Here is an 18254-nt window from a genome sequence, read left to right as displayed (position 1 = left end):
CTCTCGGGTGTAGTACCATTATTTGGGCTCCTCTGTACAAAAGACAAGTAGTGTCTGTAACCTCTCTCACATTAAATCAAACTTTAGCTCTTCATATGTATAGGTTAGTAATGACATTTCGGTGCACTTCCAGGATTTTTATACTATTTCCAATAATTTACAATAATGTTAATTTTTATGATTTTTTTTTTTAGGAGAATGGTGATTTGTCGATTGTGAGCCTAAGGACAGATGAGCCAGCCCCAGGATGGCTTAGAATCAGCAATGTTGAGGTTTCAGATTCTGGTCTCTTCATGTGTACGGCTAGTAACGGACTGTCCACCAGTTCTACCAGTGTGCAGTTAACAGTACAAGGTCTCTTTCATTAGTCATAACCATACCTACAGAATTGTCTGTCATGTTAACATTGTAATGTTTTACATTGAGGTTGTGGCTATTAAAACAAATCAAGTTTGAGGACTCTCAAGACTGCCTCTGAAGAGAGTATTTTTGTGATGGGGATACTTTTAAGAATGATGTTTATTAAGATATGTAGGATAGGAGTTTGATGGAGAGAACCTTTCCTTGTAGTGTTGTTTTACTTGATGATAATCTCAAAGCTTGAGTGATTCCTCTTTTTGATTACTGATATCAGTTTGGCATAGTCATGTAGGAACTTTTCTATTTTATGCTAGAAATTCAAATTGTGCTTCATACTTTTTATCTTCTTTAATCCATCATAGTGGCATCAACATTGTTTTTTTCTGACTTCATAAGAATAAAAAATTCGTTTTGGAATTTACAGAGGGGCCATATTTCTTATCCGAGCCTGTGGCAATAACCGTAAGAGAGGATGAATTTGCAATGTTAGACTGCACGGCTGGTGGTGTTCCTGAACCAGAGATCTCATGGACTACACCTATATCCTCACTAGGTAAGCATTACAGTGTTGTACATGACTATAGCCAGTCATAGTCTGCAGGGCATACCAGATAGAAGTTAACACCAGTCTAAAAGTAGACTACTGAAATTATGTGTGCTACTGTTTGTGACATAATCTGCCTGAAGTGATTATCCGTAACTGCACCAGTTTTGAACATGCTTTTATGATAAATTTCAATATTTTTTCTGTCATTTTTATTGACACATAAAGTTTAACTTGAGGCCTTTGTATCATACCAGGGGGACATTATGTTGCTTTAGAATCACCTCACAGGTTGATTTTAAGCCCAAAATTTGTCATAATTAACCCTGATGAATGTGTGTTGTGATATTTTAATTATCAAAAATACAATTAATGGAATAGTTGAATGGTTAAACTGTTGACACTTGCATTGACCTGATTCAGAGTGACTGACAGAAGTATGGAAAGTCGGACACACTTTAACAAGGCTGCTTATGGTGATCATTCATTCTATGATACGAACACAGTTACATAACTGATTGGCAACTTTTATCACATGTAGGTACCCTGCAGACTCCAAGCAATCCATCTTCAATGATAGAAGTGGCTGGTAATGGGAGTCTAACAATATCTAGTGTAAGCCGGGAACATGCTGGAAGGTACACCTGCTCTGCAAGGAATGCCATTGGCAGTATACACTCTGATGTCACCATTACTGTACATGGTAAGTGAAAACAATCCATCTCCAACATTTGATAGAAGTGGCTGGTAATGGGAGTCTAACAAATAGTGTAAGCCGGGAACATGCTGGAAGGTATACCTGCTCTGCAAGGAATGCCATTGGCAGTATACACTCTGATGTCACCACTGTACATGGTAAGTAAAAACAATCCATCTTCAACATTTGATAGAAGTGGCTGGTAATGGGAGTCTAACAATATCTAATGTAAGACAGGAACATTCTGGGTATACCTGCTCTGCAAGGAATGCCATTGGCAGTGTACACTCTGATGTCACCATTACTGCACATGGTAAGTTAAAACAATCCATCTTCGATGATAGAAGTGGCTGGTAATGGGAGTCTAACAATATATAGTGTAAGATGGGAACATTCTGGAAGGTATACCTGCTCTGCAAGGAATGCCATTGGCAGTATACACTCTGATGTCACCATTACTGTACATGGTAAGTGAAAACAATCCTTCTTCAATGATAGAAGTGGCTGGTAATGGGAGTCTAAAAATATCTAGTGTAAGGAGGGAGCATTCTGGCAGTATACACTCTGATGTCACCACTGTACATGGTAAGTGAAAACAAAGTAACTTTGTTAAGACTGTCATAAATATTTGACCTTGTGAAGTAAATAAACAAAACAATATAAATAACATGGTACAAAATAAATTAATGACACAATATAAAACTGAATTTTTATTGTTAGAGCTCTTGATAATCTCTTCATGAACTTTGGTTTGTTAAGAACAGTTGGGATGCTTGTGAAAACTATGGGGTTTAAGGAGAATGATTTCTGATCACTTGTTAGATATCATTGCCCTACAACAGGCTATAGGAATTGATAAGCTCATTAAGGCATGTATGCACCAATCAACTGAGAGGTTGATATCATCAGTGATTTACAAGTTTCAAAAATATACTATTGACTTTGACTCCCTGTGAAAAGGTAGCTTTGGCTAGACCTCATTATATTTATATTTAAGGCATGTATGCACCAATCGAGTGACAGGTTGATATCATCAGTGATCTACATGTTTCACAAATATAGTATTGACTTTGACTCCTTGTGAATAGGTAGCTTTGGCCATACCTCATTATATTTATATTTATATTTAAGGCATGTATGCACCAATCAACTGAGAGGTTGATATCATCATTGAACTACATGTTTCACAAATTGTTGACTTTGACTCCTTGTGAATAGGTAGCTTTAGCTAGACCTCATTATATTTATATTTAAGGCATGTATGCACCAATCGAGTGACAGGTTGATATCATCATTGAACTACATGTTTCACAAATTGTTGACTTTGACTCCTTGTGAACAGGTAGCTTTAGCTAGACCTTGTTGTATTGATGAAGTTCTCTCAATCACAGCATCCAGTTATCTGTAAAATACCTGTTGCTTTGAAATAGAACATGATTATCATTATGACTGCTATATGAACTGCAGGCTCATACAAGAAGTAATCAGGATATAGGTGGTAATACGACCTTGCAACATTTTGCTCTTTATTAGCTCGCCCGGTGATAACCATAGCCCCTCAAGATATGACAGCGGTCGAGGGAGACACCGTAATGCTAACCTGCAGAGCCAGCGCCACTCCTCCAGTCATAGAAGTAAAGTGGATGTATCAGTCTGAACAACTCTTTACCAATCTCAAGTATGAAGTCTTTGGTAATGGAAATCTAAGAATTAATAATATTGAAAAACCCCAGGAAGGGAGATATTCTTGCCAAGCAGAAAATGATGTGGGGAGCAGTGAGGCAGCTTCATCCTATGTTACAGTCCAAGGTAAACAGTTCACTTGATACTGAATCTATGAATCATGAAGCCTCAGATTGATATTAAATCATTAAGTGCTTTTCTGCTGTTAAATGTGACATTGTTTATACTTATAGTTTGCACTTCAATTAATGGTGATAGTGTTTGTTCTTAGGAGACTGTTGGGTTATAATGCCCTTAACTTTTATATTTATATAGTTTGTTTGGTTGCTGCTGTAGACTAAGTAGTGAGACATTTGACAGATTCCCTGCAAGCAATGAATTATATCTTCACTGTAAACAGTGAATTACTGAAATATTGACTTTGTCTTCACTTATTAGTGTTTTGTGCCAAAGACATTTATTTTTCACTCCTGTCAGTGAAAACATGGATATATGTGTTAAGATAAATTCGATCATGAAGAAATTAAACTATCTTTTAAATGCAAAGAGGGAGGGGCTTGCGTTATTAATACCACATCAGCTGGTGAGATGAGTTTGCACATCAATTAATGGTGATAGTGTTTGTTCTTAGGAGACTGTTGGGTTATAATGCCCTTAACTTTTATATTTATATAGTTTGTTTGGTTGCTGCTGTAGACTAAGTAGTGAGACATTTGACAGATTCCCTGCAAGCAATGAATTATATCTTCACTGTAAACAGTGAATTACTGAAATATTGACTTTGTCTTCACTTATTAGTGTTTTGTGCCAAAGACATTTATTTTTCACTCCTGTCAGTGAAAACATGGATATATGTGTTAAGATAAATTCGATCATGAAGAAATTAAACTATCTTTTAAATGCAAAGAGGGAGGGGCTTGCGTTATTAATACCACATCAGCTGGTGAGATGCCACTCTTGTACAACCTGCTACAGTCTTTTCCCTAAGGACACATTTGTTTCACAAAATTGATTTTCTGTTACAGGAAGCAATGTTTAGAATTCATTTAGCACCTTGAGAAAAGAAAGTTGGGGACTGAAGCATGTAACATCCTTAGTAATAGAGCAGTTGAGGTATTGTTTTCTTTGTATTGTATTCTGTAATCTTCTTTGTTCATTAACCAGTTCCCCCAGAGGTGGAGGTCTTCCCTGTGGAGGTGACCCTTGACCTGGGGTCAAATGTTGTCCTGCACTGTTCAGCCTCAGGAGATCCGACCCCAACACTGGAATGGGAGAAAGATGACAAGGAACTTGTCCTAAGTAAATATAATTTTATTTAATTAATACTCTCAATGAACAAATGCAGCAGACATCTGACTGAAAGCAGTGATGAATGAAATATTTCTATGAAGGAATGATTTGCAATAAGAATTATTAAACATGGTAAATTAATCCAATGAAGGGCGGGTGCAATCAGTCTCATGTGGAACCCCAATGAGACTAAAGGTATCAGCCATTGTCCAATGTAGTAGCTACTTGGCAGTTTAATATATTACTTACATTTCCGTTTGTATGCCCTTTAGTAATATTTGTTACACTATGTTACACTGTAATGGACTCACTGAGATATACACAATCACAGATGTCTTGTACTTACTTAGCAAAATGATTGTAAAACTTAAGATTATAAATATCTTCTTCATGCTCCATAAATTCATTTGATAGAGAAAGATAGTTTAAAATAAACCAGCTGATATGCAGAATAATTTGAACTCAGTAACTTTAATTAACCTTACTAATGACATTTTTCTTGTAAATATTCCTTGGTTACTCTGCTGAGGGGTATATGCAAGTACAGTAGCATCCCCTTTATGATAATCATCACTGTTCTTAATTATCTCCTTGGTAACTATTGCCGTACCAAAAACCCATTTCAAAGTGATCCTCCCTTCAATTGCTGGAATACAGTGGTGACATTAAAATGGAGGTTTTTAGGTTTCAAATCTGCTGAATACTTGGTCACTAGCTGAGATAACAGCCTTGCTGTTTTTCTAGTGTCCTTCATATGTTAACCTGCCTATTTGAATGTTATATTGCATTTATCTTGTACAAACCATATGAGAAATACATTTGAAATTGAAAAAGTATTGCTGATGCAATTTTATATAGTGTATTTGCTTCTACAAAAAACTGATGATTCTATATACTACTAATACTTCTAATATCTTACAACATAAATAATATCAATGATTGGGATTTGGATGTTGATTTTCTTCGCATTGCCATCCCTACCTTTATAAGGACCAATATCACCCTTCTGTCAGACTGACCTTGTAATATCAACTTGAAATGTAATTCATGGTCAAGATTGAAGTAACTGTGCAATTTTCCAGAGGAGGATATTGTTAGAGTACTTTTGTAGCTTTGAATTTCATTTCCATATTATCAACTGAAGTTGTGTTATTTATAATCTGTTCCTCATAATCTTTTATTTGTTTTAGCTGATAATGTGAAAATCTTGACCAACTTTAGCCTTGAGATAAGAAACTTCAGAAGAGAGAATGCTGGTAGTTACCAGTGTATGGCAAGAAATGATGCAGGCAATGCTCAGGGGACTGCTGTTGTCATGGCAACTGGTAAGCTAGTTAATATTCTGTAGAGATTGTTATCAGTGCTGTCAGAGGTTACATTCAGTTACAGTGTTTTATTACTTTTGTCCAAATGTGTTTGCTCTGACCTGCATATATCTATTAATTAATTTGCAGCATAAGCAGTGATAAAAATGACAATACCTGTTAATGTGTTATGTAACTCACCATAAGTCAAGTCAAGGAAAATGCAGATAGTTTATCAATCTTGGAAGCAGAAATGGGTGCCTAAAGTTAATCAAATTGACATTCTCTGAAACCTAGGACACCATTGACTTATCTCACAGGTGATAACGGATATAGAAGCTTAAGCATATTGAAATGCTCTGACAATTTAAGAAACTATTCGACTAAGTTATAATTATATAATATTTGCTTTTCATAAAGAGCTTTTTACCAGCGATAGGTCTCAAAGCGCTTTACAGACGTTGTATTACCCCTGGTCAATGATAACCTAGCCCAGGGACAATCCCTCCAGTGGGCTGCAGTTATATACTACGCCCAATGACAAGTTACCTCATAGGTACCCATTTAACCCCTGGGTGGAGAGAGGCAAGTGAGATAAAGCATCTTGTTCAAGGACACAACGTAATGAACTAGGCAGGGATCGAACCAGCAATCCTTGGATCACAAGTCTGACGCCTTAGCCAATTGGCCACCATGCTCTCTCTCCACATTAATAACAGGGAATGGATGCCTGTGAAAGCTTTGCAAAATTGAAGTGTTCTGTATGGTTGGCTGCAGAGTTTGGCAACCTGTTAGATTCCATAATATGATATTACAGTGAAGCAATGTACTGATACAGCTTATATCTTAAGATGACCTCACACTGCACACTACATGCAACCAGACTCTACTCAGCCCTGAGCTCTTAAGGAGAGAATCATCGGTATTGAGAATAATGACCTACCAATTCTTAAGCACATTGGATTACGTTGGGCAAACTTGTCATGTACAGTGTAGTTGGCAGCAGTTATCGTCAGGCTGTTGAAGTATGACTGACAGTTTAAAAAATGAAACCAATGAATGGAAAATAATTGTACATGAAATTGAGCACCAGCCATTAAACTGAAAAAAACAGTCATTTTGTGTACTCATCAATGCATGGTTCAGTGTGCAGGGGTCAGTTATAATGACTAACAAAAACTTAGTTTGTGATGGTTTAGTTGAGTCTGTTTGCAGGATCCAGTCAGGGCAGTTCTGCTGTTGGCTGTAGTGACTCAATTAGACTCCTAACCTTCAATTCTTAGGCATAGTTATAGTGGAGAGAAAATACAACTATGAGCAAACTGCTCATCTACTGCAAAAAGACTGTGTAGGTAAATATGTAAAAGTTTCTGGGCCTGGAGTTTCAATCCTAGCAGGCTCTGCCCTTTCATCTCAACACTCCTTTATTGTACAGCTATAGTTGCTCTACTTATAAACTCTTTTGTCAAATTTGACTGTCCGACCATCTCTGTCTGTTTGTTAATTTATTTTAGTTTCAGTTACTCCGAAGAAGATCCTGCTAGGATGGAAACTGTCAGGCCCTCTGACTTTGACATTAATATATAGAAATATATATATCATATTCTTTTGTCTGAAATAAAGTCCTTTTAGCTCTTGTATAGAATCATTGTTACCCTGGTGTTATGAAGTCTGCAAGTAAGGAGAAGAAAGCTGCTTATGTCCTAGGGATAGCTTAAGGTGATTAAAATACTGGGATTACTTAGACATGTAAAGACTTGTTAATAGGATTAAAGGATAGAGCTAGAGATGAGGAGAATAAGGTAGAAAAAGGGTTTAGTGCAGTTTGGCTGTGGCTATTGTGAGGTGAGGAGCGAAGGTATTAACGAGAGACAAGGAAAGGGCGAAGCCAAGGTTGTGTTATAGGATAGCGGTGATAGTGTTGGAAGGTAGCAGAGGTTGTTGAAGAAAGCTTGATGTAAGATGATTGTGAAAGGAAGCAGTGGCATTTTGTGGAGTCCGTTAACAAAAGAAGAAAAACATCAAATAACACTGTCCTGAACTTATTACTTATTCTTTTACATCTTTTGTCCCATTTCACATATTTACTTCAGATATCCCAGAATTCACCTCACCAAATGACAATATCACAGCCAATCAGAGCCAGCCTGCTGTTCTGCCTTGTAGAGCTGCAGCAAGAGAGACTCCGGCTATTAGTTGGTACCTGAGTGACGGTTCAGGAGTACGAGGTGAAGAGATAGGGTTAGGAGAGAATGTCCCAATTGTGAGAGGATTCCAGTCAACTGTTACTGATGAAGGAGACTTATCATTCTCAGTGGTATCAAGAGATGATGAAGGATGGTTTATATGTGAGGCAGTTAACAGCATCGGATCCGTAGAGATGACTGTGTATTTAACAGTTAACTGTAAGTATCTTAGAATAATCTTTATCAGTATTCAGTAAGGGAACTTGTAATCAGTAACTGCAACAACAATCATGTTGAATTTAGAGTTTGCACAAGATATGATTCTGTGTAAAAGTAAGTTGGCCTGACGTTTTGATCCTAGCAGGATCTTCTTCAAAGGCTAAATGACAAGTAACAGTAACAGAATGGACAAAAACACGCACAGAATACAGACAGGTTAATGAGCATGGTGAACACAATGAAATAGATGTAAGGGGATTAGTAGACAAGGGATGGAGAGAAGAAAGAAAGAAACCAACAGAGGAAGAGGAGAGGTGGGAGATAAACAGTGGGGGACAAAGAATATTTGACTTTAAATAATAAAGAATAACATTTGTCGGTATTTAATAAGGGAACTTGTAATCAGTAACTGCAACAGGACTTGACAGTCATTGCAAAAACAATCATGTTGAATTTGCACAAGATATGATTCTGATATGCTCAATACAGATATGGTTAACAGGCATCTGCCCATAATGAACGGCTCATATCATGTGGTAGAAGATAAGTCTGCTTGAGACCACAGGGTTTAATCATGATATGTTGAATTATTTGTTGATTCTTTAAGTCAAATATGAAATCAGGTATTAATAAACTCCTTTAATGATATCTTGAATTAAGTTGAAGTAGATCCCATAATACTGGCAGGCAGTTGTGTGATATTGTGACATTCTCCGTGGAAGTTTAAAGTTTTATTTCTTTTCAGATCCTCCATCCATAACAACTTCAACCTGGCAAATCACTGGGGAAGGATTATCTTTGAGAGCCATATTGAAATGTGACACGGATGGTGAGCCATTCCCGTCTGTATCCTGGTACTTCCCTTCAGGGGAGCTGGTAGAGCCCATGGATGACAAGTATTACCTGGACGTTGTAGGGGTTAGCAGTTACTTCGTCATCTACACACCTGAGGTGGCGCTACATGATGGAGACTTCAGATGCAAAGCTGAAAACATCCTAGGCAGCGTTGAAAGCTTCTTAACAGTCACAATTGAAGGTAAGAATTATGATTTAAGATGGCAAATTGAATTTTCGTACTCAGAGGAGGATAATGAATAGCTTGTACCTATTTTGGGATGTGATTAGGTCATGCAAGTTACATTTACATCATATTGTTGGTGTAGAACCATGTACATTTTTCATAGCATTTTCTTACTTCATACCAGATCAGTTATTTCTTGAGACTGAGCTCAGAATTTTTTTTTTTAGGAATTCTGTTAATGTTAATAATAATAATAATATTAGGAATTTATAAAGCGCACAATGCAAAAGCCTCTTAGAGCTAAAGAAAGAAAAATCTAACAAAAGTATTTACAAATAAGTGAGTCTTTAACATATTTAAAGGAGTTCAAGTTGTTGTTTAGTCGAATGTCATCCTGGAGGGCATTCCAGAGAGATGCAGAGGTGTAAGAAAAAGAATGTTGACCAAATGACTTTAAGGAAATATCCTGTGGGACACCGGTGAGAAAAGATCAGCTGGATGACCTAACAAACTGGTCGGTGCCTAAGGGTGTATAGGTCCCAACAGATGGACTGGAGAGTGTTCGTGTAAAGCTTTAAAGGTCATCAGAAGAATCTTGAAAGAGATGCTCATCTTCACAGGAAGCCATTGTAAATATTTTCAAATAGGTGATATATTAAGAGCACGAGGGACACCAGAGATGAGACGAGCAGGAGTGTTTTAATCCCGTTGCAGCTTGGAGATGTCATTGTCTGGAAGACCTTAGAGGAGCGAGTTACATGTATTATTGAGGTATCAGCTGTCCCTGCAACAGAGAATTGAATGTTCAATTCTTTTTTGTCTTTTAGGAATTCCTGTTATTGTTGAGGTTTCAGCTGTCCCTGCAACAGAGAATTGAATGTTCAATTCTTTTTTTTTCTTTTAGGAATCCCTGTTATTGTTGAGGTATCGGCCGTCCCTGCAACCAGCACCGTAACTCTGAGATGTTTAAGCAAAGGAGCACCCTCACCACTGATTGTTTGGTATGCCAATGATGTTGCAGCCAACAATGTCCCAAACCATTCTGTTCAAAGAGATGGTGGGTTGGTTGTGAGAGGCTTGGATGTAGCTGAGAGAGGGCGGTACCGATGTTTCCTTCAGAATAAATATGGCTCTGTGTCTGCTTTTCTACAAGGTCAGTGTTTCTTTTTTGGTTCAATCCTGCATGCTTTAAACCATGGACAGTACTTAGACAAATTTTAAATTTGATAATTATGTTTGAAAAGATGAAACAAAAGAACTAGAAAATAAACAGCAGCTTTAAACCAGTGCAGGTTGTAATGCAATATTACTTTTCTACCAATTAACTTATTAAACTGTTTAATTACTGAATAATATGTTGTTTTGTCTACTCCATAGCTGTAGTGTGTGTAACTTGTTTAATACTGTTTGCTGGTGCCTCATTGACAATCAGGAAGTCTGAGTATTGTAGAGGTGATGGTAGAATGTTCTTGAGCTTTTCTTCTTTTGTCGTTTTAAAGTATCTGTGTCATATATTTGCATTTTGTACAATTTTTCAGGTAATTTGTTCTTACCTTTTGACTTTGACTAACAGCACCTGGCTCTCCTTTCACACCTGAAGTAAACAGTTTAACCTCCAAGACCATCGATATCTTCTGGTTAGCTCCAGAATCCACAAGTAACCTCACGGTCTCATCATATTTAATTGAGTACATCCAGTTTGCTGGTAATGGCACCACATTGACAGCCGGTACCACAGAAAAGACGTCAAGAACCATTCAGGACCTGGCCCCATACACAGGATACCAATTCAGGGTGTCGGCTAGAAACGGACTAGGTGTCAGTCAGTTTAGTGACTTCTCACCAGTTATATTTACTGCAGAAGATGGTAAGTTATTGCCCCATACACAGGATACCAATTCAGGGTGTCAGCTAGAAACGGACTAGGTGTCAGTCAGTTTAGTGACTTCTCACCAGTATATTTACTGCAGAATACCAATTCAGGGTGTCAGCTAGAAACGGACTAGGTGTCAGTCAGTTTAGTGACTTCTCACCAGTTATATTTACTGCAGAAGATGGTTATTGCCCCATACTCAGGATACCAATTCAGGGTGTCAGCTAGAAACGGACTAGGTGTCAGTCAGTTTAGTGACTTCTCACCAGTATATTTACTGCAGAATACCAATTCAGGGTGTCAGCTAGAAACGGACTAGGTGTCAGTCAGTTTAGTGACTTCTCACCGGCTTTATTTACTGCAGAAGATGGTAAGTTATTGCCCCATATATAGGATACCAATTCAGGGTGTCAGCTAGAAACGGACTAGGTGTCAGTCAGTTTAGTGACTTCTCACCAGTTATATTTACTGCAGAAGATGGTTATTGCCCCATACTCAGGATACCAATTCAGGGTGTCAGCTAGAAACGGACTAGGTGTCAGTCAGTTTAGTGACTTCTCACCAGTATATTTACTGCAGAATACCAATTCAGGGTGTCAGCTAGAAACGGACTAGGTGTCAGTCAGTTTAGTGACTTCTCACCGGTTATATTTACTGCAGAAGATGGTAAGTTATTGCCCTATACACAGAATACCAATTCAGGGTGTCAGCTAGAAATGGACTAGGTGTCAGTCAGTTTAGTGACTTCTCACCGGTTATATTTACTGCAGAAGATGGTAAGTTATTGCCCCATACACAGGATACCAATTCAGGGTGTCAGCTAGAAACGGACTAGGTGTCAGTCAGTTTAGTGACTTCTCACCAGTTATATTTACTGCAGAAGATGGTTATTGCCCCATACTCAGGATACCAATTCAGGGTGTCAGCTAGAAACGGACTAGGTGTCAGTCAGTTTAGTGACTTCTCACCAGTATATTTACTGCAGAATACCAATTCAGGGTGTCAGCTAGAAACGGACTAGGTGTCAGTCAGTTTAGTGACTTCTCACCGGTTATATTTACTGCAGAAGATGGTAAGTTATTGCCCTATACACAGAATACCAATTCAGGGTGTCAGCTAGAAACGGACTAGGTGTCAGTCAGTTTAGTGACTTCTCACCGGTTGTATTTACTGCAGAAGATGGTAAGTTATTGCCCCATACACAGGATACCAATTCAGGGTGTCAGCTAGAAACGGACTAGGTGTCAGTCAGTTTAGTGACTTCTCACCAGTTATATTTACTGCAGAAGATGGTAAGTTATTGCCCCATACACAGGATACCAATTCAGGGTGTCAGCTAGAAACGGACTAGGTGTCAGTCAGTTTAGTGACTTCTCACCGGTTATATTTACTGCAGAAGATGGTAAGTTATTGCCCCATACACAGGATACCAATTCAGGGTGTCAGCTAGAAACGGACTAGGTGTCAGTCAGTTTAGTGACTTCTCACCGGTTATATTTACTGCAGAAGATGGTAAGTTTTTGTGTCGGTGGGCAGGATGAAATCCTGTAATAGCCATGAATATTGATTAGGTAGATGGTGTTTTACTACTTGAGCACCGATACTGCGCCTTCAGCACCGTTATTGCGCCTAGAGCACCGTTCTTGGGAAATCTGTCTGCGCTTTAAAAATCTAATTATTCATTTAAAAAAATGTATACAAAGAAGACCTGAAGAAAACTCTTCTCTTGGGCGTCATTTGCATAACCCTGGTATGAAAAGTAAAGATCGAACACTCCACTGTGCTAATAGTATCTCTATTACCCAATGCTTAATTGTTACTACAACAGCTAGTTGCATTATAATAAACATTTGAAGCAATTGTGTTTAACTCAGTGAGGAATCCAATTGGGGTTTGCAGTAAGGAACATCAATCAGGATATATACGTTTATTTCAATGTCAGAAACATATTCAAACGTAAGATTAAGTGCGTTGAGAGTTGTTATTAAATGTCCTTCTCACAATCTTAACACACAGTTCCAGATGCTGTGGAAAACTTGGAGACGAGAGTAATTGGAAACAGCATCTTGATATCTTGGGCAGAACCACAGAATGTCAATGGGAATGCAGGTGAGACAGTTAATGTACTAGCAACAAGACAGGTATTTACAAACATGTTAAATCAACAACCAGATGTACTTATTGTACATAGCATCTAGTTAATATATTCCACCTGAATGCTTATATATCAACCTGAGTAAAAGGTCAAGGTCATTCTAAGTCAGGTCTAAATTCAGGAGAAACAAGCAGTTTGTTTTCTTCTTTTGTTATTTTTATTGACTTTTTTGGGTGGTTTTGGCGTGTGGGGGGGGGGGGGGGAAGGATGCAAGTCCAATCTTTTTGCGTAGTTTCAATTGTCTGTGTGGTAGTATTAAGGTCATACACTTGTAAAGTCATTGTCACTCACTACAGGATTAGTTATAAATATATAGGAATAAAATAGTTTCACATATTTTGTAAAAGAGAACTATATTGGTCATAAGACGTATGTGGTAATTGTTTTCTTATTTTGTTGTGGTGTCCATTTCTGGATTTTCCTGCTGCAGTAAACATAGTCTATGAGATTCAATATGGACGAATAAATGACAGTTTTGCTGATCATGTGACCCTGTCTAAGGCGTACAACGATGATATGGCTGAGTTGTTAGCTGATCTTCAACCTTCAGTCCTGTATAGGATAGCCTTGAGGGTGGTGAATACCAAGTTGAAGTTAGAGAGCACAGATACCATTACTGAAGTGAAGACTGGCTACCCTGGTAAGTTAATCCTGATTTTAGACAACATTTAGTACATATAATTGGTTTAGAAGCCAAATTTAAACTAATTAAGCCTGTTATGAAGAGTTTTGTCAGTCCTTTAACTTGAGAATGGATATCCTGCTGCAGTAGATTATCAAGACAATAGAAGAAGTATCAAAAATATGGAAAAAGAAAACTGGGAACAAGTTTAGATGGAAAAATATGGATGGAAATGTTTTTTGTACTGTTCTTTCATTGGTTTTGATTTTTTTTTGAACAAATGGCCCGCCAAAGATGCATATGTGGGCCACCCATACCAGATCAAGGGGAATTGATATATATGTCAGTCCTAATGATTAGGTACAAATGGCCCTCCATAGATGTATATGGGGCCACCCATACCAGATCAAGGGGAATTTATGTCTATGTTAGTTCCTATTATTAGGCATAAATGGCCCTCCATAGATGCAGTCTGTTTGAGCAAACCATTGTATGACCTATCACTGTAGCATGGCATGCTTCTCTCTCAGGTTTTTACCTCTTCCCTTTCTCTGTTCTTTGTTACAATGTTTTCTTATTAGTTCCAGTAGTTGTTTTACAAGATGTTCAAGTTCTACCAGCAGGCAGTGATAGCATTCTAGTCATGTGGAGGGTAAGTGTCAACATATTAAAGATAACTATCTCAATTAAGTATGACTTTGAAAGAAAACTGTTAGTGCTGGTATTGTCTGTATTAGTAACTAATATCAAGATCAGCTCCATTTGAAATGAGCCTTTGTTTAAGTTTATTACATCATCTCCAGGGATCTGTACAACTTAAACAAAGTTTCAACATGAACATTGAGCATATCAGTCTAACCTACTTTGCATATATGAATTGGGTCTAAGGTTGCTGTTGATGCCAATGTTTGAGAATAATTACCAGCTTGTTGCACCATTTTGGACCAATAACAACTCTTTTCTAGAATTCACACAGAAGGTTGTTGTAATAATTTGAGTGAAGTCTATTGGGAAGTGAAAACTATAAATATCTGTCTGTTACTGCATGTATGTGAAGTAGAAGCAACAATTATATGTCTCTTAATATTATAAACTGAACAATTGACATAAATTACACAGAGCTATATATTATACAAATTAATATATTACTCTCTCTGAACAAACAGTTTATTTCTACTAGTCATGTAACACATTATATAACATCTGTAGAATTTGCACCTTAAGACTAACCAATCTGAAGTTTTCTTGGTGTGTTTGCTTTTCTTTGCAGGCTATATCTCCACCAGATTTCCTCCGATACATTCTCAGCTTTAGAGATAGCACAGCTGGAGGAGACTTTGTAGAAATCTTTGTCTACAACCCGGCTGATCAGTATCTGATTAGATCGTTGAATCCAGCCAACGAATATGAAGTGAAAATGTCATATGAAACAGAGAGTGGTATCGCTCCTTACACCTCGGTGGTGACTGTCAATACTGAGAAAGGTAATTACTGAGTAGGTTTAGTAATGTGTAAAGTTTAAACTTTACACATGATTAGAGGAGATCTTGTTTACACCAGAATAGAGTAGAAATTCTTCATACAGCCCTGAATATTCATTTGGGAACCTGGAACATTAAACATCCCAGCAAAATAAAGTTTTATCCTCTTTACCATTCTGTACTTGATGCAACCAACATTTTCCCAGAGAAAATATTCCTAAACAAAAGTTGTATAAATTCTTAGCATATTACTAAAGACATCCCACCTCACCCCTTCATGCCCCTCCTTCTAATAACCACTGCTTATATCCCCCCCACCCCAGTCTCTATAGATGCTTCCATCCAACCTCAGAGGAGATCCCTGTCAGTTGGTGTTATCATTGGTGTTGTGTTTGGTGGACTTCTATTAGTGGTGTTGGTGTTACTCTTCCTGGTGCTCTTCCGGAGGTGGAAACAGCCCAAGGATCAGTTTACTCCAAGTCCAGGATTTGATCCAGATTCCTTATGGATCAACAGACGGTTAGTCAGTACATCTTCATTAACAGACTGCTCTGATGACAATTTAACACTGTTTCAACTTATATTAAATATTTGTGCAATGTATTTACCAGTGTAATGTTCCATTCTCACCCGATGAGGAAGGGAAAGAACAAAATCTGTCTCTTTAGTGTCCAGTATGCTTGTATACCAGAAATACAGTATACTTGTGTTCAGTATACTTGTATACCAGTGTACAGCATACTAGTATGCAATTATGCAGTATGCTTGTATGTGTATGCGTGTATAAAGTATACTTGTATACCGGTGTAACAGGAAATTCCCCCCCCCCCAAAATTTTCCCCCCAGGGGAATTTTTCCTAGGATAAATTCCCCCCACCATGAAAATTTACCCCCCCCCCCCCACCATAAGCATGATCAATTTTCCTGCCAGCACCTGCAAGTCTTTAGCTTGCAATGAATTTCATAATATTCCTATATTCCAATAGGCGATATCTCAAATTCAGTGTATGATGAGATGGTCGATCGCTTGTTCATGGCAATTAAACGCTAGGAATATATCCTTCACGCATTCGCAACATTTTTTTTAGTGGCCAGCGGACAGTTAGTTGCAAGGATTGGTGTAATTTAGCCAGTTGAGAAAATCAGTAGCCAACTCCCAATATCCAATTTCATATCGAGGAATTTGGGTCCACTCTATATACCCAACATTCCCACACCATATCAATCAGGACTATCTGTGTAACAGTATGTATAATTGGCTTCAGTGCAGCAATCCCTTTTGATGTTCACCCTCATAAGCCATGAATTAAGATAATCCCATTGAGCTTCACCACAGCTCATAATCAGTAATCAATAAGTCAACCCCTTCCCAATAAACATTGAATCCTCCTGTGGAACCATCATACCAGCACAATGTAATAGTTTCAATTTACAATGATTATATACTTGACTACATCAGAGCATCAGAGCTAGTCCCATTCCATTCATGGCACTGCATTCATGGCCTAACCCTAACCCAAGACATTTCCTCTGAATATCCTTATTGCAGGAATGATATATTCCAAGTTCATGCCCAAAAAATGTTAAAATCTCCTTATTATAGTTCCATGATGAGATATCCTTGATAGGTGTACAAAAATATAATTAACTAGAATTACATGAAGGTGCGGGGGAATTTTTCCAGGTTGGGGGAAATATTTCCTAGGAATAATGCCCACCCGGGGGGGAATATTTCCTAGGAAATCTCCACCCGGGGGGAAAATTTCCTAGGAAATATTCCCCCCGGGGGGGAATATTTTCAGGGGGGAAAAACTGTCACACCGGTATACAATATACTTGTATACCAGTAATACAGTATACTTGTGTACAGTATACTTGTATACCGGTATACAATATACTTGTATACCAGTAATACAGTATACTTGTGTACAGTATACTTGTATACCAGTAATACAGTATACTTGTGTACAGTACACTTGTATACCGGTATACAATATACTTGTATACCAGTAATACAGTATACTTGTGTACAGTATACTTGTATACCGGTATACAGTATGTTTTTATACCAGTAATACAGTATACTTGTGTACAGTATACTTGTATACCGGTATACAATATACTTGTATACCAGTAATACAGTATACTTGTGTACAGTATACTTGTATACCGGTATACAGTATGTTTTTATACCAGTAATACAGTATACTTGTGTACAGTATACTTGTATACCGGTATACAATATACTTGTATACCAGTAATACAGTATACTTGTGTACAGTATACTTGTATACCAGTAATACAGTATACTTGTGTACAGTACACTTGTATACCGATATACAATATACTTGTATACCAGTAATACAGTATACTTGTGTACAGTATACTTGTATACCAGTAATACAGTATGCTTGTATACCAGTAATACAGTATACTTGTGTACAGTATACTTGTATACCGGTATACAGTATGCTTGTATACCAGTAATACAGTATACTTGTGTACAGTATACTTGTGTACAGTATACTTGTATACCAGTAATACAGTATACTTGTGTACAGTACACTTGTATACCGGTATACAATATACTTGTATACCAGTAATACAGTATACTTGTGTACAGTACACTTGTATACCGGTATACAATATACTTGTATACCAGTAATACAGTATACTTGTGTACAGTATACTTGTATACCAGTAATACAGTATACTTGTGTACAGTACACTTGTATACCGGTATACAATATACTTGTATACCAGTAATACAGTATACTTGTGTACAGTATACTTGTATACCAGTAATACAGTATGCTTGT

The 18254-nt window shown here is 37.6% G+C and overlaps 1 protein-coding gene across 4 annotated transcripts in view; it reads left to right on the top strand.

Annotated features, from left to right (window-relative positions):
- The window catches only part of LOC139977671 (hemicentin-1-like), a 35738-nt gene that overhangs the window by 9817 nt on the left and 7667 nt on the right, over positions 1–18254 (top strand). For all 4 annotated transcript variants that reach the window (XM_071987153.1, XM_071987152.1, XM_071987154.1 and 1 more), the window contains 15 exons: positions 195–354; positions 785–913; positions 1446–1607; positions 3135–3410; positions 4449–4583; positions 5765–5899; positions 7972–8283; positions 9029–9319; positions 10209–10457; positions 10878–11171; positions 13194–13286; positions 13763–13972; positions 14536–14606; positions 15225–15438; positions 15759–15954. In XM_071987153.1, the coding sequence (XP_071843254.1) occupies positions 195–354; positions 785–913; positions 1446–1607; positions 3135–3410; positions 4449–4583; positions 5765–5899; positions 7972–8283; positions 9029–9319; positions 10209–10457; positions 10878–11171; positions 13194–13286; positions 13763–13972; positions 14536–14606; positions 15225–15438; positions 15759–15954 (2927 nt within the window). The remainder of the gene's footprint in view (positions 1–194; positions 355–784; positions 914–1445; positions 1608–3134; positions 3411–4448; positions 4584–5764; positions 5900–7971; positions 8284–9028; positions 9320–10208; positions 10458–10877; positions 11172–13193; positions 13287–13762; positions 13973–14535; positions 14607–15224; positions 15439–15758; positions 15955–18254) is intronic.

The sequence above is a fragment of the Apostichopus japonicus genome, chromosome 12, assembly GCF_037975245.1.
Source record: "Apostichopus japonicus isolate 1M-3 chromosome 12, ASM3797524v1, whole genome shotgun sequence".
Classification (NCBI taxonomy): domain Eukaryota; kingdom Metazoa; phylum Echinodermata; class Holothuroidea; order Aspidochirotida; family Stichopodidae; genus Apostichopus; species Apostichopus japonicus.
This window is presented reverse-complemented; position numbering and strand designations above follow the sequence as displayed.